The 21635-nt window shown below is 42.7% G+C and overlaps 3 protein-coding genes and 1 long non-coding RNA gene across 22 annotated transcripts; 1 reads left to right on the top strand and 3 right to left on the bottom strand.

Moving 5' to 3' along the window:
* Positions 1-750: 750 nt before the first annotated feature.
* LOC116429850 (uncharacterized) lies at positions 751-3177 on the bottom strand. Of its 4 annotated transcripts, none has more exons than XR_012998023.1 (4): positions 3031-3177; positions 2299-2963; positions 2067-2205; positions 751-1971 (listed from the first exon to the last, which is right to left on the bottom strand). It is a non-coding gene; the product is annotated as an uncharacterized LOC116429850 (long non-coding RNA). The 4 variants fall into 4 exon arrangements; XR_012998022.1 differs by having other exon boundaries at positions 751-2205; positions 2299-2464; positions 2552-2963; XR_004235569.2 differs by having other exon boundaries at positions 751-2205; positions 2299-2452; positions 2552-2963.
* Positions 2817-13455, top strand: LOC116429849 (uncharacterized). The gene is made up of 3 exons (XM_076364655.1): positions 2817-5702; positions 6209-6460; positions 6614-13455. Exons 1-3 carry the CDS (start codon positions 4523-4525, stop codon positions 11251-11253), a joined length of 6072 nt encoding a protein of 2023 aa, XP_076220770.1. The 5' UTR covers positions 2817-4522; the 3' UTR covers positions 11254-13455.
* An 857-nt stretch (positions 13456-14312) lies between these two features.
* Positions 14313-17129, bottom strand: LOC116429861 (cdc42 homolog). 16 transcript variants are annotated; one of them, XM_031983270.2, is made up of 6 exons: positions 16967-17129; positions 15549-15615; positions 15414-15485; positions 15126-15235; positions 14839-15036; positions 14313-14740 (listed from the first exon to the last, which is right to left on the bottom strand). In XM_031983270.2, exons 2-6 carry the CDS (start codon positions 15589-15591, stop codon positions 14651-14653), a joined length of 513 nt encoding a protein of 170 aa, XP_031839130.1. In that variant the 5' UTR covers positions 15592-15615; positions 16967-17129; the 3' UTR covers positions 14313-14650. The 16 variants fall into 16 exon arrangements, with proteins under 16 accessions (XP_031839130.1, XP_031839138.1, XP_031839128.1 ...); XM_031983278.2 differs by having other exon boundaries at positions 15553-15615; positions 16967-17124; XM_031983268.2 differs by lacking the exon at positions 16967-17129 and adding an exon at positions 15695-16936.
* A 538-nt stretch (positions 17130-17667) lies between these two features.
* LOC116429859 (sodium/potassium/calcium exchanger 4) lies at positions 17668-21495 on the bottom strand. The gene is made up of 9 exons (XM_031983256.2): positions 21283-21495; positions 20515-20748; positions 20243-20430; positions 20020-20167; positions 19788-19889; positions 19650-19712; positions 19339-19548; positions 19088-19189; positions 17668-18676 (listed from the first exon to the last, which is right to left on the bottom strand). Exons 1-9 carry the CDS (start codon positions 21422-21424, stop codon positions 18342-18344), a joined length of 1524 nt encoding a protein of 507 aa, XP_031839116.1. The 5' UTR covers positions 21425-21495; the 3' UTR covers positions 17668-18341.
* Positions 21496-21635: the final 140 nt, after the last annotated feature.

Below are 21635 nucleotides of genomic sequence, written 5' to 3'. Positions count from 1 at the left end.
ATTCTACATTACCTTCTGACATCGTCAAGAGTAATAATTTTTAAATAATTAACGCGCAACAAAATCTCTTCCGCTACGAAACAGTAAGGTAGGGGAAGGTTCATTCTACAATATTAAATTGCAAAGATTAACAATTTATTCGTAATGTTTTGTTGATAATTAATCAGCTGCTGATTACGTAGATTTCTTCTCCATTGACATTTCGCGTTTGATTTGTAGGTGTTGCCGCTAGATGGCGCACTTTCGAATACCTCCTTAGCCCTGATGCTTCGCGCGTACGTACCAGGAATCGATGAGATGCTTTTTCATGGAGGTGTCCCGTGATAGTAATTGTTTATCCTTGTCGCACGGTATGACTGTCCTTGTCTTACACATTACAGTATAGGGAAAAGCATCGAAAATGACTGGCCGCTAGATGGCGTCAGTATCGATCGCAACTACATCTGTTGCCCCTGCCGAACTGCAACCGTCTTTACATGTATATTTAATGTTCCCTTGCTTTGCGTTAGCTTTTTTATAGATTTCCCGGGGGACGATTTCGACGTTCGACGGCTCAAGGTATTTTATGTTACATTAATCATCTGCCAACTGCTCTTTACAGATATAATGATTAGGCTACGGGTCGGTGCAAATAAATACAAATAAATGAAAAACGTGTTCCTTTTTATTCTCTTCTCTCAATATTACATATTGGTATATGCACGAAATTTCTTATGAACATTTATCAGAATAGTAAACGGAAATCGCGATTTTAAAGAACAATACACGAATACTAACGATGAACACAGTTGACATATATAAATATTAAAATGAAAGAAAACAAAAGTGCTGCACTAGTGGATGTTGGCGTGGGCAGTTGTTCCATAGGCATGTTTCCATAAGCATGTTTCCTTTCAGAAGTAAACTGTACAAAATCGGGGATTGAGCAATTTTCACGTTTGATAATTCGTCTGCTGCTGGTAACGAATCGACAGGCAGAAACCTATACGATCGTCGGCACCTTGTCGAGTTTCGATATAATCAACAGCGAAGTTAATTGGTACCAGCCTTCCAGCAAATGGCTCGGTATAGGACAGCTATAGGACCGCTTTCCTAGCGCCTTCTATCGCGAGACCCGTACACTTCTCGATAATATAACAATTTTATGGATAAATACGTGCAGCCTGTTCATACTGATGCGTATAAATCGCTTGAATACTTGCTCTCCTCGCGCTAGTAAGTCGAATACATTGTTGGAACAAGCCTAGCAGAAGGAACTAGGTGCGCAATAAAATAAAACTGTTGCGTGTCTCGAGTGTCGGCGTTCCTCACTACCTCTGTTCAAGGAACCACCCGAGAGTATTATAGAAGCAGTTCTATGTAATGTTCCATACAAACAGGTCAAAGTAGTTACCGAGTGGGTAACTTTTTGCGGGCGGATTGTCACTAGAGTGCCGCGTGTAACATGGAACTGCTGGTACGCACACAGCCTCTGTAGCAGGGTAGCGAGTGGTCGCTGTTTACGAGTTATTGGCCTGAGGAGAATAAATTGGACACATCTGCTATACAAAATACACGAGCAGATTCGTATATTGTTCGATATGAAAGTCAAGATCAGATCCAAAGATCGCTAATTTTCCATAAGGACAACAAGAAAGGAAAAACCCTAGAACACTTGTAATCTCCCGGTTTGACAGCCCTGACATACAAGTTGCATACTAGGAGGACTATGTTAACCAAGGGAGATCATTTACCGACACCGTATATTTCAATGATAAACTTTTAATCACCATTTACTTTTCATCCACTGTTGCATGACCATCTCATCCTGAAAGTTTAAAATTCTTACGTTTTCGAATTTTCCAATGTTCCCCGCACAGCTTGTTCCCTTAGAAGAACCTGTTTCAAATTTCCTGGTATAGTCGCGATGTTTTCACACCGCCGGTGTAACGTGTACATGTCTGTTGTTGATCAGTTTCTCTAGGTATTTGTCTAATTTTGAAATAAATATCACCTGATATGTTCTCAAACTGTTGACAATGTGTTATTGTATATCTTCTCTAGGACCCAAAGAGAACATAACTTACTCGCTATTTCTTCCTTATATTTTTCATATTTCCACAAGTACGTGTAGGATATTCTTTAACACGTCCGTCTATTTTTAAATGTTCTTAGTTTCTTTCACGTGCGATTGATTCTCTAAATGTTCATGGTTGTCACAGATCTCTAGAAAAACACATTCTTTGAATCTTTTGCTGCATTAGCATTTTATTTTGTACAGTGTAAGCCAATCTGTAAAATTTGAAGTGTTTGTATTACCATTTATGGACAGCTGCTTCGATTCGATTACCTCTGAATATTCATTGTTTTATCCTATAAAGGATTCACATAATACCGTGTGTTCTCTTGTACGTATATTTTCTTCCTCCGACAAGTGGATTCAATCGGACAGCATTCGATTCTTTCTACGAACCTGTTGTATCAACTTTTTACCGATAATTCAAATAATTTTCCGGATAAGAAATATCCTCAGTTTTGGTCAAAGCGATAGATATATTTCCCAGTTGGTTACCTGATATTTCAAGGAGCCAGAAAATACAGAGTAGATTTTTGATTTTTTCGATCGATCTTATTATTGTTCAGCGTACTCCTACTTTCAATCGTATTGCCTCGAATGTAATTCCCATCGATCTTGTTCCTTTTACGCGCGTTTTATGAACTCGACCGATAAGCCACTAGAACTGCTGGTTCGGTGGAGTCCTCTTGAGGTCGATGGAACGGTACGGTAACGGGTATAGTTCGTTCCACTGGTTTCCTTCGAATTGAAAGCTGCGCCGGTGCAGAGACAAGTCTGAGCCGACAGTACTGCACAGTGATGGTAGTCACGGTTAGCGCGACACGTATAATCCTCGATCATTTTCTCAGTGAAGTGTTAACCGAGAACCGTACTTCTATACTGCACTGGTATTCTACAGTTTCGATGCCTAGCGTAACATTACCATGGAATTTGAATAAGAAACGAAAGTGCTTAGTGTACCGCGGTACACTTACCTTTTACAAGCTGCGGAAGTGAAGTGTTGCCAAACGAATGAATCGAGAATGAATAAATTGGTTCGTACATAAAAATAATCAATCGTATTAGTATATTAACGGTGAAAGTTCGAGTCACAGCGGTAACAGAACCGTGACAAACCGTTGTATCGTTTAGAAGTGCGCCCACGTTCACCGTCCGAGATCGATAAACCGTACTCCGTACATCGCTGAAAATGAGCATTCGCTTGCGCACTAAAAGTGTCCAACTTGTACTCTGTATCTTGGAAGAAAGATATCAATGATCGTGACAACAAGGACGCATCTTTCACTTTCTCTTTCTCTCTTTCTCTCAGTCCCTTTCTCTCTCCCTTGCGAAGAGTGACCGAAACGACGGTAACAACGGTGGCGACAGGGACAACAACAACGACGACGACGACGACGACGACGACGACGACGACGACGACGACCACGACCACGACCACGACCACGACGACGACGACGACGACGACAACGACTACGACTAGGACAACGGTAGCAACGATAGCAACGATAGCAACGGCAGCAACGACAGCAACGACAGCAACGGCAACAACAACGGCTACGGCAACGACCAAGGCAACAACAACAAAAACAACAGCTACAACATTGGTATGGTCGATGACGACGACAGTGAAGTGTATCGGTGCAGGTGTTGATAACGGTGTCAGGTCGGATGATATATTTAATGATCGTTCGTTACGGATATTCGGGGTGCGACGAAAAAGTATCCGTTGTCCCATATTTACATGGAGAGAACCGATTTCAGTGTTAATTGGCTTTTTCGTCGAAAGCTCGAGTATCGATTTTATTCTGTGGTCCGCTTGGAAGATAATCAACGTTCCGCCGTTAAACCTGCTGGCCGACACCATTATGCAAAGACTCGCACAGATTTCCGTATGATGAATTCTCCGAGTGCATCGTAATCTTGAATTCGCTGATAACTTCACGATACAGTGGAACGAATTCGATCGACCCGAATGCCTCGAATGCAACAGATACTGCAATCGCGCGTACATTCGTGGTGATTATGGTACCGGGTATAGTCTTGTTTGTTCTTTTGTTTCTTTTCATTCGAACAAACTGAAATCCATTTGAAAGACACGTGCCACGGCGGACAGTAGTCTCAGTTAGGATTAATACGGGCGGCAGATTCGTGGTTGAAAAATATAATGCGTGGAATCAATGATACGATCACTTAACCCGATTGTCCTGTCCATCGTAAACGATCGATCGAATGTAACTGGAAACGCGCGAGTATCGCACGAGCATCCTTCGGTTCTCGTTTCAAACGAATCTTCCTTTCTATGCACGGAGCGGACGAGCAAGAAGACGAATCGCAAAAGGAACGCTAGGAACGAACGAATAACGCGACACTCGAGAAACGAGTAGAGGGGAAACGACAGAATTGTGCGTCGTAGATACAGACAGATACATACAGAGAAGAAGGAAAGGGAAAAGAAACCCCGATATAATGAAGGAGCACGGAAGCAAACTTCCGGCGGAACAGCCTACGAAGATTCTCAAGTCCCTGTTAAAAAAGCCTGGCCAGTCCAAGGCGAGATCGCAAAAGAATCGAGTTGTGATCAATGAAAAATTAAACGAATTCTTTGCGGCAGATTATATAATACTGATAGAAGAAGAATGTTGCGCCGATTACGAGGAAGACTGCGATTGTTGTTGTCAGGAAGATGAATTCTTGCGGTTGGGCAACTGCAAAGAATGCAGAGCCGAATTGAACCTTCATTTCGGTATTTCGGATGAGAACCATTCGCGATACCGCGACCTGGAAAGGGACCAGCAGATAACACTGGCCAGAGAAAGGGGTTGCGAGAACGGTGAACGTTTCGGTTGTACAGAATTACATGCCGGGAATGTCGAAGAGGAAGAAGACGGAGAAGAAGAGGAAGAAGAGGAAGTGGAAGAAGAAGAAGAAGACGAAGAAGAAGAGGAAGACGAAGAAGCGAGAGGAGAAGAAGAGGAGGAGGAGGAGGAGGTGGAGGAGGAGGACGAAGAAGACGACGAAGACGAAGATGAGCACGAGGCGTTGCGTAGCGAGGGGGAGGGGAGGGGAGCAGGCGAGGGAGAAAAATACAAAGTGGACAGAGAGTGTGGCCAAGTGGAAAATGCAAAGGGTGCCGCGGAGAACGGAACGGAGGCCGTGGAAAGGAAGAAGGAACGGAAAACGGAAACAAAAAAGCTGGAAATGGAGCTGGCGCAGGAGATTGATAAAAGGATGACGATCAAGGTGGATGTACGAGATAAGAAGAAACGAGAAAAAGCCGAGGCACCGAGAGGGAGTAGTGGACATTTAAGCGAGTTAAACTCTTGCGTCGTCCCGTCAGTGTCGATCGCAACGTCATCGTTGCCGTCGTTGCCGTCGTTGCTGTCGTCGCCGTCGCCTTTACCAGCGTCCGTGTCAACAACCGCGGAACCATCGCCGCCGCCTCCGCCGCCGCCGCCACCGCGGTCACAACCGATTTTGGACAGAACGATGTATTCGACACCGCTTCCACAACAAGATCATCAACAGCAGGAGACGTTAAGTCCACCGGAAGGTTACAAAGATGTTTGTTCCGATGGTGAACTTTCCGATGCGTCCACTCATTGCTCGCAATCGGCGATGGATCATTTTCGATATCGACGAGCTACAGGTGAGTGGGCTGCGCGATTCGCATTGTCTTGTGCGGTGCTCTTACAGGTACCAAAATCATACGGTTAGTATGTTTACGAGTGTCGTCTGCTTAAGAATCTCTACTAATTGAAACTCTACCGGCGCAATTCTAAAGGTTTGTTGATTTCAATGAAAAAATTACTCTTCTTGGAGCGTATTGCGGAGGAAATGCCGGCTGCGTCCAATTAACGCGTGAATATCGATCGCATGCTTGCCAGTGTTCACGAACGTTGAAATAGTAGCGCCGAGGTATATTGCACTCCGTATACTCACCGGAAGTACAGCGTAGCGTAGCGTGACTCCGGTGTTTTCACGGTGCCTACATACGCGACAAGGACGCTCCGAGTATGCATTCCTGGGAAAGGTGATCACAGTCGCCTACACGTGAAGAAGACTCGTTACGTTCCATAGCAACGTCTGCCGCGAGTGTTCTCAACTCGTAAGATCTATCGATGTCGTTGAAATGACACACCATCACTTTTACAGGCGCAACGATCAAGGAAGGATACTTGTACGATCGACAGAAGGTTGCCAACGACGACGTCAGCGACGACGGTAACGGCAACGGCAACGGCAACGGCAACGGCAACGGCAACGGCAATGGAAACGGAAATGGCAACGACAACGGCAATGGAGACGGCAACGACAACGGCAACGGCAACGACACCGACTACGACAACAATGTTGAAAATCTGCAAAAAATCAACAAACACTTGCATAGAGCAACATCTACGACCGGTACGTATCGCTACGTGTTTCGTTGCTTCACATGGTTATATTCGTCGGTGGACGCGCGTATTTTATAAATTCAATGTTTAGACCAATAAATGGGTAGAAGCGCAGAACCTGCGATTAAGATACGAAAGAGTAAAATGTTGTTTTCCATTGCAGAAGCACGTCATCGCTATCTCGTCGAGACGATAACCATGACCACCGTAACGGAACGGCGAATAGTTCGCGAAATCAGCGAAGAAAACGGATGTATCGTTCAACGGGAATGTACGAGCCTATCGAACGATGAAAATGCATGCAATAAGGAAAGTGTTTCCAAAGAGGTAACTGCCTGTCACGAGACGGCCAACGATATTACGAATCCGACTGAACGTATCGAACGCAACGAAGAAACTTCAACGTGTCTGAATGTTGCCGATAACCGTGGCGGAACGACGTCGACAAGATCGATCAGAAACGAAATCGTGGAGGGCGGTATCCACGAAGATCGTCTCGGTGAAACCGAAGCGTCGTCGGACATAAAGGAACTCTCTCTTGTATTCAAAATCGGCAACACTTCTTTAGCGTGTAACAGTTTCAAGCCGAATTCTGCCGTCAGACAATTGTTCCCTAATCCAAAGTTCGTGTCACCGCCTCCAGCTCCACCTGGCAAGTTGTCCGTATCCTCGGCAAATTCTCCCGACGATTCGCACGACAATAGTCTTGGATTATTCGCTTCCAGTGAGAATACGCGTATACTCGACCCTGTGAAGAGATCTAAAACCTTTGAAAATCACCACTCCCATTCGTTCGACGACGACTCGGATTTGATTAAAAGAACGATCGAAAGGAACACACTCCGGCGAAGTCTTCTCGACAAGTATCGTTCTAGCTCCCGCAAAAAGAACCCGCCGTCGAAGCATTTATCCTTAGAGGAACGGATACGTCAACTGACCTGCGTGGACCAAGAAGAGGAGGACTCGATCTGTTCGAATTCGATGGAAAACACGGATACCGCGATCAACGCGGACATTGACGCCGACTTATTGGAACGCGATTCGCCATCGGGACAGGAAGAAACTCCTGTATTTCCATCGAGCAGACCACTCGTTCGAAATGCGACTGCAACTGTGGAAACCTGTACGTTGCCAACGGTTACGTCTGCACCGACACCGACGCAAACGCTCACGCCGACGACGACTCCGATACCGACACCCACACCGACGCCGACGCTGATGCCGACATCCACGTCGATATCGATGCTGGCATCCATGCCGACGCCCATGTCCACATCGACGATATCGCTGCCCGCAACGATACCGATTCTTACGAGATTCGATGAATTAACCGATGCGATGACGACGACAACGGGAACATCGACGCCGACAACATTCTTCGCGTCAAACTCTTCGTTTTCATCCAGCGTTGCGACAACGGTCACAGCCTCGAATTATCATAAGCAGAACTGTTCGAGTGGGAGTGGTACCAGTGGCAACAACGGTGGCAACAGCGGTGCTTCGGCAACAAACATTCCGGACCAATCTCACAATCACTCGGCATACAAGAAACTGACGGATCTCTTTGCACACAAGAAACATTCGAATATGCCGGATCTTGGAATCGGAAGTAACGGAAAGAACAACAACCTCGGTAAAGAGTGCCAATCGTCGAAAAATTCTATAATAAGGACGAATCACGTGGATATGCGTAGACAATTCTTGGCTAGTTTAGCGCCATTATCGTGCGTAACTGCTAATAACGCGGACACGCAGGAAGACTACTATCGACAAGATTCCAGAACGATTGCCAACGATACTCGCGATGCCTCGACAAACTATAACAGCACCGTATCGCCGTACAATTTAGAAAACATCGAAACAATCGGTTTCCGCGAGAACGAGCGAAACTACGTAGGTCCTCCGGATGTTACTAAAGGCACGCCAATAATTACCAACAGACCTGACATTGGAGACAACGCGACCGACGAATTGCTCGCGTTTGTCGAGCAAGAGAAATTCCGAACGGAAAGGATAAAACGTCGTTACAACGAGATCGATGATCATTACAGTTTGTCTAAAACGCATAGTATAAATGTTTACGGTCCGGACAACAGGCAAGAAAGAATCGTCGATGGAAGAAACGAACGGGACGACAGTCGTCAACAATTCGGACTTTTGTATCACGAGGAGCTCGGAAATAGCAATCGTTGTATCTACGAGAGCAAACATCGCGAAGATGCACAACGCGGCATTGATTCTCGCTATACTGGCAGTAATGACAAGAGAGGCGGAAGAAACAGTACCATTGAAAACAACGACGTCGCTATCACTATCATTAACAATCATAACAACAATGAGAACGATGGCGGGGTCGACCATGGTGGTGATAACGATGTCGACGACGATGACGATGACGACGACGAATTGAACGATTACGGTTTTAACCGTCGACCATCCGTTACGGGTATCAAGCAACGAGCATCGAAACACACATCGGTCGACACTTTCCATCGAACAGTTCCGGAAAATGACGCTCTGAACATTTCCAAGTCAACCTACCACTCGCCGCAACCGACTTATTACGAAAACAACGGTGTACAAATCGACGGCCGAATCGGACTGTATAACGAAACAACGATCGACAATGGAACCCCACACCCTTTTATCGGTACTATACTTACAGATGAGCGAGACGCGAATACAATCAACAGAATAAACACGATGCAAAAACAAATTGATGACATCTACCAAACTATCGTCGAAAACACAAATGTTACGGCGCAAACTTCCCTAGAACGTGGATCTTACACAGACGATACGTTTCCGCGACAACGCGTTCAGTTGCCTGTGAATGAAACCGCGTTTCATTTTTATCAAGAACAAAAGAATGGTCAACAGTATCTTCTAGAACAATTGAACGCGGTGAACGTGCGGCAGTTGAGAGGTGTGGCAGCCGGAGCCGAAGAAGGGGATAATGTTATCACTGGTAGAGATTGCACGATGAACAATTATCCTACGAACATTCGACGAAGAGAACCATTGTCAACTACAACGACCGTTGCCAATAGCCCCTGTAATACGATACCCGTAATGAACAGTGAATTCCCTCCAAACGGAAAGTGTTACCGAACTATGTATTTTGTCCCGTACAACGATTTATCCGATCCCACTTATCAAAATATTCAACGCATTCTACCAGCTCACCCATCCCCTAGCTACGCGACTCACATCGAAAGGTATCCGTACCCCCGAACAAATAAAAGTGACCATCAACAGCAAACACGATCGCAATCAATCCCTGCACCTCAACAACAACAACCACAACAACCACTACCGCTACCGCTACCACTACCACTACCACTACCACTACCACTGCCACTACCAGTATCGCTACCATTACCACCACCACCACCGCCACAACAGCAGCAGCAGCAACAACAACAACAACAACAACCGCAACAACAGCAACAACAACAGCAACAACAACCACCACAGTTTAAATATTATCATATTAGAAATCGCCCGTTCGCACCGATTCCAAATTTCACGCAAACCAGTGTACCGTCTTCACTTCCCTCGAGTTCAATAGGGATCCATTCCGTGGCTTCCGGAACTTCCTCTTTCGATTCCCGGCTCACTTCAATTTCATCGTTCGATCCCGTCGCACTACAATCAACGCAGCAAACTTTGCACCTTCGTCTGCAACAGCATCAGCAGACATCGGAAGACTTCCGAATATCAAGCGTTGCTTTCGCTTCTGTTCCCCGAACCGCCAGTCATTCGTTACAGCTTCATCATCATCACCATCATCACCATCACCATCATCATCATCAACGACGTCATCATCAGTCCACATTGTATCCTACATCACCATCTACGTCCAGTATAACTGTAACGTCCTGTTCTTCGTCCTATACTGTGATCGCGCCATCCAAGTGTACCACACTTGCCGCGAATGAACTCACGGATACCGAAAATTCTTATCGATTTTACCAACTACATTTAGGAGGTACGGTTGTTACGCCTTCGGTCGAAGTACAATCGGCTCAAACATTTTTATCCTCTTCTACCACTACGTCGATTACTTCCTGCACCACGGCATTTTCTCAGTCTGCGACTTTACCGTCATCGACCTCGTATTCGCCCTCTGTACCTACGTCATATCCTCCTTTGGCTACGATCACTGGCAACACAGCCGAACAGACATCTACGCTCGCGTTTCCAAATCAGGTACCTGAAAATGCGTATAGAACTGTAAAATCTGATTTCAATCATGCCATTGTTTCAAAACCTAACATTTCCATTTCATCCACGTGTTTGTCATCCTTGTCTTCCTCCTCCTCCTCCTCCTCCTCTTCTTCTTCTTCCTCATTTTCCTCCTCTTCATCCTCTTCTTCTTCTAATTTTTCTGCTTCGCCTTCTTGTTCATCGGCCTGTTCTTTCTCCTCCACCTCCTCTTCTGCTTGCTCTCCGGCGTCTTCTTCACAAATTCCCTGTTCGCCTTTAAAGCAGCAGCAACAACAACAACAACAACAACAACAACAACAACAACAACATCATCATCATCACCATCACCATCGTCACCATCACCAACGCCAACAACAACAACAACAGCAACAACAACAACAACAACAAACAATTAACCCCAACTATGCATTGACAGAGCGCGGCATACCAGAAGGAGCAGCTAGTACAACCCCCCAAGATGTATCGCAATCAGAAATTTTACTCGCGTCTGATCCTTACATCACACGGAACACCGATGGTGTCTCGTTACCGGCTCATGTGCAAAATTCAGTGTATTACGCGATGAACGTTTAAACGTGCATCGCTACACGCGAATGGTTGAATCGGATTTTGTGCGACGATGTGCACCCTATACGGCTGATTGTTCTGTTATAAGATATTTCGACGGTGATTAGCAACACGCAGTATGAAGAAACAATGTAAACCCTGTTTTAACGGCTACGGTAATGCTGCAGAACACTCTTCGTTTTGTTTCCTAAATCAAAAGATTACTATATCGTATAGGTAGAAATCCGATTTGACACGTTGGAAGTCGCGTCGCACGAATAATTATGTTTTACCATGTATCGCGTATAATGAAGGGAACAGTTATACGTATAGTGATTTTGGTAATCCTTGTTCGTGCAAGTACAAATCGCCAAATGTGTTGCTCGTTGCTATTGAGAAACGCGCTGTTATATTCGAGTTAGGTACGTAATTATAGTGTATACATCGACAATGTTCTTTGCCAATATTACGTGTTTATCGCAAACGATCGAATGCGAATGGGAGAGAAATACGAATGTGTTTTCGTGACCATTTGCGATAGTAATAGAAAAACACCATCATTCTGCATCCAAAGATTGATGTTTTATCGAATCGTTGCATTTGCTACACCAATATACCCATTAAAAGTACGTAAGTATAAACATACGTAATGTCAACACTCTCGAATGGAGCGGTAATTATAAACTACATTTAAAAGTACATATGTACTTACACGTGTAAGAGAAGACGAAAGATTCGAATCCTGCGTGAATCCGTGAAACAAATTTTATTGTGTTGTGCATATTCTATACCGACGGTTATCGAGTCTAGTCATGGTAAAACGCGTACTCGTGCTAATATCTAAGAGTGTAAATCGGAATACGTCAAGTATGTTCAACATACGAGTAATATGATAAATTTCAATACACGTACAGGTATATTTACCAGTGACAGGAAGTTGCGAACAAGTCCAATTCAATTTCCAAGATGGAATTGATTAATTCATTTGAAATATTACGAGAAAGAGAAGAAACGGAAAATGCATCGCAAAAAGAAGCATTCAATTTCGACTGCAATGTAAAGTTTGTTAACAAAAGTCTTCTTCCAATATTAGGTTAAACTAATAGAGAAAGCACGATAATAACTGACTGATTGCTCCTCCTCTCTCTCTCTCTCTCTCTCTCTCTCTGTCTCTCTTCCGTTTGCGGAAGGAAAACTATACGTTGTTTTAAAATTTATCGCTGCAAATGTTTCGTTTACAAGACAAAAAGAGTGATAAGAAAAAGTGATTGAATAGACGCATAGTCAACTAAACGGAGCGAATATATTTGAAAGGTAATATTCCGAATAAGTTACAATTGTAAAACAGTTGAATTACTTTTATTATTTTACGATTTCTCCACTCCATCTCCTCCCTTCTTCTTTCCATTGCTCCACTCCTTCTCGACAGAACCCGCAGTGTTTATTGTTCTTTATAGTATTATTTCAGTAGTATTATTTCTTTTCCAAAGAACTATACAAATATTAACGGCCAAAGAAATACACGTTGTTTCGTAAAGAGAACGGTAGACAATTGGAAAATAAATAGTATGGGTGAGCGCATCGTTTAGAAACACAATGTACTGACCGTGTATCGCAGTCAGTACTGTAGTGACTTTATATATATATAAATATAGGAACAAAGAATTACGTATTATAGTTTATAGAACGTTGCAAGCGACATTCGAATGTGATTAGTTTCGATCCAAAGTTAAGTACCAAATGTCGTAGTAATAAGTACCCAAATTTAAGGACAAGTTTTACATGTACCATATACTTTACTTAACTCCTTAAAAGTATCACCGTAAAAAACTGTATGTAAATAAAGCTTCAATCGTATAACCGTGTTCATACCTTTGTTGTGAATATTTATAAGAGTTTTATGATACTTTGAAATAATTCGACGAATTGGCAAGTCGATGAGAAATGAACAGAGGGACGGATAAACGTTTAGGAGTGTAATAATGAATCAGTGAAGTGTATCCTATAAGAAAAGTAATTCACGAAAAATGTGAAAAATTTCGTTATTACGCACCGTTAAGGTGAAACCTACATACGTATAATAGAATCATATTCAACAAGGTTCGTGTTGTTTGTGTTACTTTCGGTAAACAAATGTAAACAAAGATCATTTGTATTGACGCAAAAATTGTGAGAAATGTACTCGTAGGTTCAATTCGTGTGTGTTCAAAACTGATTTATTAAAGAATTCACACTACCAATTTATCCATAAAAATTTCTTATACATTAAGTAATCGAATATTTTGTAGAGTTCTTTTAATACGCAATTTCTGATGATAACACACCGATTTTTTCGTATCACGGTCAAAGTATATTCGTGCTCACCGAAAAAAATCGGTTCAAGTCAGCGGATCGATCATCTCGACGGTATCATTTCAACGAACGAATCCTCGGATGGATACGTATGTACGTAAATACTTATACGCATAAACCTCCGGTGCATGAACAAAATCTGTTTTTACTTTTGTTTATGCAAATTTTTCGTTTGAATCGGACAGGTATCGAATGCATCGGAAACAATCGACAGATCGTAGAGTACTGGTCTATACTAACGAGCCTGTTTCTGCCGATATACGTTTATATTGTTAAAAAAGGTGTTGGATCTTAATTAAGCGAAACTATTAATATACGCCTAATAAAGAAGAATATTGCATTTTCAAAGAGTTCGAGTACAGTACACATTATTTTAAACGTACACTCTTATGTCCTATTTATCCGAGTATCTTTGTCGAAAACATTCAGCAAAATAATACTACCGGTTCTTTTGTAAACGTGAAACCTAACCTTTCCGGGTTTAAAATGGTTAAAGCGTCACCGTTACAACGAAAATAATTCTTACATGTTTTGTTTTCGTAATGAAAGAATTCTAATAGAATTGCATAAGAAAACACCTATGTTAAAGAAAAATACAAGTTCCCGGAAATGTTTGAAGTCTGGACGTAAGTTTAAACGTGGAAATAGAATTTCAGTTTATGGCGCATAGTCGTAAGTAGGCACATTACTATTTAAAGGAGCATTAATATGTACAAATCACTTGTAACGGCACATTAAATAGGACGAAAAAGTTCATTTTTATTTCAATGAAAAAATTATGAAAAATTAACATTTGCAATTGAAGAGAATACTTTAATGAAGAGGAAAAAGAAGATTTGAAAAGAGCGTAAATTTATAGTCGACGAAACAAAAGCCAAAGAATTCATTATTTCATTTGGATGAGCAAGTCGGTTTAATGGCACATTAATAGGGACCAGTACCCTACCGATACTCGCTCATACTTCTGAACAACTGATCGTCGGAAAAGTTCTTGCATGCACCTTATAATGAACGATTCACAGTTTTTCGCTGTATAGCGCTAATAAATTTTCAAAATGACGTTGGTTGCGCTCTACAACAAGATACATCGTCTTCTTCTAACCGGTTCCGGAGGTTCCAAAGCGGCCAGAATCGCTTCGTCGAAGACGTTTTTCAAGCCTTTCTGAAAAGAAAGAAACAAAGAAAATGGAATGATACAGAAATAATTAAAGCGCATGTAACGTTGATCGCGCGGCGAATCTTTACTGTACGCAAAATTACCTGCGTAAGTGCACTGCATTCAACGTATTTTACTGCTTTCAATTCTTTCGCAAGTTTTTCACCTTGCTCCGCTGATATGGGCTTTTGTTTATTTTTTGCGAGTTTCTCAATAGTTGGAGCATCATCTCGCAAATCAATTTGAGTACCCACCAATAAGAACGGAGTTTTCTGACAATGATGAGTTATCTCTGGAACCCACTAATTAAGAGTTGTTTACTTGTCTTTGGAGAAATTTGGTTTATAGCGTTGCAATGGAATTGCTTGGCGCGTGAACGTTAGAAACCTACCTTCTCTTTAACATTCTCGAAAGACGACGGGGATACAACGGAAAAACATACAAGAAATACGTCAGTTTGAGGATAACTCAAAGGACGCAAACGATCGTAATCCTCCTGTCCTTTAAACATACAAAGAGAGAAACGAATAAACCGCAATCAGTATATTTGTGATTGTTCTCGGGTGTTTAAAAACAATGTACGTAAGGCTAATGATCGGTGAGGTGATTCGAATGAAAGAGCAGAATTGTAGAAATAATGGATTTCTAATGACGGAATAATAATAAAATTGATACTTACCAGCTGTATCAAACAATCCTAATGTATATGGTTCACCGCCGATCATAACCGTAACCGCATAATTGTCAAACACTGTTGGAACATATTCAGATGGGAATTTGTTGGTAGTGTACGAAATCAACAGACAAGTTTTACCTACTGCACCGTCTCCAACTACAACGCACTTGATTGTTTGCATTTTTTTCGTTTTACTTGGATCACTCTACACAAAAGGAATAGCAGTATGTTATTAGAGACAATTCGTAATCGAATGGGAAGGGCAGTTTCTTACACGAGATTACTTGTCAACGGCGTGGCTGAATTTCTGTCTTGTTCCGTTCCATTTGCGTCCGGTCTTGTCTAGTCCCACGAGTTTTGTCAGGTCATGTCGCGTCCCATTACATCCAGTCACGTCCAATTACGTCCCGGAACGTCTCTGTCGTGTCCTCTCCGAATAAAGGGACGTAATCACCGATTGTTAGTCGAAAGCCTCGTTCCCCCGAAACTTGTGAAACAGTATCTTTGGATAAGAAACAAGAGACGCGTTCGTCGAACCTCAACGCGAGTCAATGGTATTACACATAGGTCTTCTTCGAAATTATTGTTTTTTCAGATCGCCATTTTAAATATTCCATGAAATACAGAAGTTTATCTTCCGAAGCGATATTATCCGGATACGTAGACGAATGGATCCAATGGTAGTTTTCAAGATTTAATCCAACGAGAAACGTATCGCAACGATGAATGTAATATACGAAACTTAACTGAAACATTCACAAGCAACTGGGCGTCGACAACACACTGCACTGTCACAAATTTTTCGAATTGACATAGAGAGCCGACAACTCGGAGATGTTACGTTGCAGAAAGAACCGCCATCTATAACGGTACCGATGCTGAACCAATCATTGACACGGTTCTCGTACGATGCGTTCAACAATCATAGCTCACGAGTCGATACGAGAGGCCCGATCGCTATCTGAATTTTCGTGAAAGCGTCTCTACGTGAATACAAATTGCTTGTATTTACGTAGAGTTCTACTATTCGATGGATATGTTCACGATTAAGCGTACGACAAGACCGAAAGAAACGTTTAATTCTTTAAGATATGCCAAGTTTACGTTCTCTGTCTCTCGTTTCATTCTGTTCGCGATATCCTAACCCTTTTACGGTATATACTTTTTAATAGCATTCCAACTGAAGTTGAACTTTTATCGTTAATATTGCTCTAGAAGAGTGGAAAAAGTGCGATACACGTTGAGATGTGTCTACGTTATTTGTTCTTTTCATGAATTTTCCGGATTATTCGGATTTTCGGCCATGCAAATTGAACCCAGTCCCGTTCGGGACGGATAAACAGGATTCCAGTGTACTGCAGTGTGTGGACGATAATACCGAGAAATGCCCATTTCAAATCAGTTTTTCCCGTGAGAAAAGTATCACTCTCTCTTGGATAGTTTCCCGGATAATCGCGGAAAACTGTTTGTAGCACTACGTTGAATTGTACACGAGCGAGCGTGGTCGTGACAGCCGCGAGGATAGGCACAGATTCATCGTTTCGGTGGTAGCTTACATGGGTAAATCTTCTCGATGTTCTCGTGTCTCGCGTATCTCGTATAAAAGAATGTATCAATAGTTTCAACGGTTAATCGCAGTAGTTTCGCACGTATATCGTTTCGGTCATTCTCTAGAAGAGAGGCTACGTGCCTACAATCGCATACACGCATGGCGACACACACGCGTGTAGCGACTTGAAATGCAAGTAGAAAGGTAGCGAGTTTACCGACCAACTATGGTAAGACAGATACCTTGTTGTATGCGTTGACATCTTTACATCTGAAATGATACGATATGAAATTTGAATGACCGATCAATCGAGCTACGCGTGTTCCACATACTTGTTGAAAAACACCGAGCGCTGTAAGCATGTTGATGGTAACAGGCGTCCGAGTTGGACACGAGGAACGACCTTGACGGTTATCGATACCGTTTACGAACAATGTACCCAACTAACTCACCTGTTTCAATGCCAGAGAAATAAAATAGTTGGATGATATCAATAAACGAGAAACGATACATCGATAGTGATCGGCTTACGATAACTCTGTGATGTAATCATTCTTCTGTTACGGTTCGATCGATAAAAGGTGAAAGAGTTTCCAGTTGAACCGCGCGTTTTTCAGGTCACGTTTCAGTTTGCTCAGTGTTTCGTTTACGGATTAGAAAATTGTTACTTACCAGCAAGTGCGGTATGATTCACGATGTTGTCTTTTCATTTGATCCAACGATGACACGACAAAACGACAGAACGACAGAACGACAGAACGACAGAACGACAAAACACACATTTCAGTGAAAGTACCACTTTCGAATGCGAATGATTTATTAGAAATTCGTTAAACGTCTAATACACACAAACACACACATCGTATGTATTTACATGGAGAATTTAGGGAAATCAGTTCAAAGTTTCAATATGATTGCATGCGAGCACGGAGCTGTAGCCGACGTTTATGCTGTCAGCGCGTCAACGATTCGATGTAATGATTCGTGTATTTGGAAATAAGTGACAAAGGGAGGCAGGGAAATCGGACCACATAAATATAGCGTTTTCTGTACGATTGAACCGAGGTGTATCGCCCAAAGTACGGAAGAGTCTACGTGTATAATATAATACGTGTACATGTATCGGGCACTGTTCGAAAGAAGACCCCTGGAACGATTTAGTGTGTTTCGGGTGCAGTGTGCGATTCGTCGAAACGCGCACAGTGTGCCGTCCCGTGAGTCTTCTTTCATACAACGGACGATAGAGATACACGGTGCACGGCTCGAGAGAAGGCAATCGGAACAAGTACGAATTTAAATGGTCGGAGCGAAGAAACATTCGTAAGGTTCTGACCATCTCTCGAGCTACGCACCGTAGATGGAGGTGTACGAATCGGAAAGTATCAGTCGACGCATATTGGCAAATTAACTACAAAGAACGTATTGAGTTCTAGAAAAGAAGCAAATACCAGGAAAATGGCGTACGTTACGAGACAAGCGATTCCGACGGTCCGTGTCAATTTGAATTTACCAATTAGGAGGGACAGATAAAAGATGATAAGAGTGGAGAATAATGATATCGAGCTGTAAACAAAGCCTTGCGAATTGATTTGTACATAGTGTTGATGGGGAACCTTGGGAAAGAACGTGGCTTTTAGAAACCAAGGCAATCCGAGACAGAGTAAAACGTCGAACACGTTCGAACCTATCGAATTGCTTATGCCCATGTCTCCGTGACCTAAAAATTCATGAAAACATTTTCAGAAATTAGTTGTGTGCGTACGCGTGTGTGTAAATATTCTATCGATAACCGAGAAACACACGGACAAAGAAAGGCAAAGTGAAACGCGTAGAACGAAAAGTTGCGACTCCAAGATCGACCGACTTTGATAATCGAATCCCGATAACGCCACGTGCTCTCCTATCGCGATAGAATACCGTGTATAATATCGTAGTATTTTCAAAATGTTGATTCGCCAGTTCTATTCTGCTTCGACTTCTAACGGGAATCGCGATTAATTACAACAACTTGAAGCGTAGTTGCGAGACGCGTTTGGACGTAAATTGACTTCGCCCTATAATGAATCCTGCCATGAATCCTGTAATGAACGGTGTGTGAGACACGAGCGGTTAAAAAGACGAGAATTACCTTGATTCGCGACGATAACGCTCGACACAGCCTCTGGCACGCTCATTCCTGCCGCAAGAAAGGTCAATCCCATTATAGAGTCGGGGATCCTAAATGTATCGCCTGGAATAATGATCGATTGTCACGCGACATTCAAAGAAATTTCGATAAGTCGATTTTGTCGTTCCTGGTTTCGTAGAGATGGACCGATTTACAGGGATACGTGGCCGTAGAGTGGCCGATAAAGAGGAATAATATTATGAAACACGTACCGATTACGGTGATCACCCATCCGACTACGTACGATGTTGTCGCGATCCATACTATACACATGATAAATGTAACCGGGTACCAAGACTTCAAGCTGTTCCTTCTGCAATCGGGAATCGTGACGAGCAGTACGAAATTAATTGGCCACGTAATCAGCCACCACATTCTTTCGCATGTTGCGTTCGGCCAACTTGTCATATTGACGATATCGACTGAAATGCAACAGTGCCGAAATGTTGTATCGTAACGAAACGATCTACGAGACTCCACGGTTGATTTTCCGATATTTCGTTCATTCGATTGTTTCACTTACTTGACTCTTCCGCTTCTCCCGATTCTAATAAGCCCATGTCGGTGCCTTTGACAACTGGATAGTCTAAATAACGAGAGAAAAACGAAATTATACGATCCCATGTATGAATATACGAAGCAAAAGTTAGCGTGACCGTACCGTTCGAGATTAGGGGACTTTCCTCGGTAAGATTTCTGTACTTCTTTCTGGCGTTTGTCGCGCGACGAAGAAAGTTGCTGATAGGGCCATTGAAGCACATCGCTGAAACGGAAGATGCGAATTTTCGAGTGTTTCGAAAGGAAGAAAACGATTCGTTGAGTTTGAGCAGTTTGCGAAACTGCGAAGATCGACCTATCGATCGAGTCAAGTAATTTGTCGCCTTCGTACCCACCTAAAATGTATAGAACGTAGAGGAGAACAAGAATCAGTGCCTCGTACCATTCGATACGGCCGTCCCTCAGCGTCAATACCAATAGTAAAACTGTAATTGCGTATGCAAGGGAATCTCGCGTTACGGGCCACCAATCCAACTTCAAGACCTGCAAGTATCCTACCGATGTAGACATTCGTATCAGCTTCCGTTTGGAAAGTATTTGCGGTGAGAAAATTCTTACTTGGTTTGCGAATATACCGCAACAGGCGGGCACTGCTAGTATATTAAAAACGGCGGAACCGACGATCGTGCCGACGCCCAAATCCCCTTCCGTGACGAAAGTGCCTACAATGTTGACGAATAATTCTGGACTAGAACTGGCTGCAGCCATTATCGTCGCTCCTGCGACATCCTCCGTTAGATTCATTTCTGAAAATTGTCGTCTTTGCTGGTTACTCGAGTGGTAGCGAATTTCCGAGGAAACCGATTGAAAAGCTGCTCCGTTCAACTTACTGTCGCAAATCTTTTTCATCGAAGGGACAAAGAAATCGTCGCAGACAATGGCCAGCAATAGAAACATGTAAATAGCTAGTACGAAGTGTATCGTTATAAATCCGGATTGTCTTTGCTGCCGGGTGAGACCGTCGGATGGAAATTCTTTGATCGCCGGGGGAGTGCAATTATCAGTTTGCTCTGTTCCCCCTGGTTCCATAGTAGTCGACTCGAATTGCAAGAGTTTGCGAAAACCTTGAAAGAAAATGTGGTTGCGTTAATAGCGATCGATAGACCATCCATTCGGGAGTGAACAGCGAGAAACGACAATTATATAATGTGCCTATCAGTGATTTTTCGGGGACCGACGTTCGATCACATTCATAATATAGCCCTGCGCGAAGATAGCACGAATATTATACGCGTGTTACATAATGCTCGTTGATAATCTACAATGTACAATGTTCGTTTAGGTGGTTCCTCCTGTATCCTTGTTCGCAGTTGTACGCATACGTGGAGTATGCAAGAAATTTCTGTACGCTACAATTGCCACTTGTGTGCTGTATATTATTTATCGTTAATCAGGTGTCGGGTATCGGGTATCAGGTATCAGGTATAATGTATAATGTATAATGTATAGAAGGCTAATGCAACAATGATTTCAAATCGTATATTGTATCTAATACATGTACTATATCTCGGCAGCTATTCAACGATCTCATGTCCACTGCTTCGATATTGATGCGTGGAATTCGAGAAAAATGATTTACTCATAGGAAAAAGACTTACGCATATCTGTCGGATTATTGGCACTTTCCAAAGGTTTTAGACGAATTATTGCTACCATATTAATAAAGACTAAATACAATAATGGTATGGCGATCGTACAGATTATTCTGTAGCCAATTGCACGCGTGTGTTTTCGCGTCATAATTGGCAGTTTAATTCGAAAAAGTCGAAAAGAAATTTCGATAGTCGGTTGTACGGTGTCACGCACCGTCTCGTTCGATACTGATTTTGATTCGCAGAGTCCGACGATAGACCTCTCATCGACATTTTTCGTTTACGAACATTATCGGCGTCAACTTTCCACAGATAAGATACTAGGCACATGAAGTGAGACAAGAAGACCCTTCGTTGAT

This window comes from Nomia melanderi, chromosome 2 (genome assembly GCF_051020985.1).
Source record: "Nomia melanderi isolate GNS246 chromosome 2, iyNomMela1, whole genome shotgun sequence".
Taxonomy (NCBI): Eukaryota; Metazoa; Arthropoda; class Insecta; order Hymenoptera; family Halictidae; genus Nomia; species Nomia melanderi.
The sequence above is the reverse complement of the archived record's forward strand: the minus strand, read 5'-3'. Positions and strand labels throughout refer to the sequence as shown.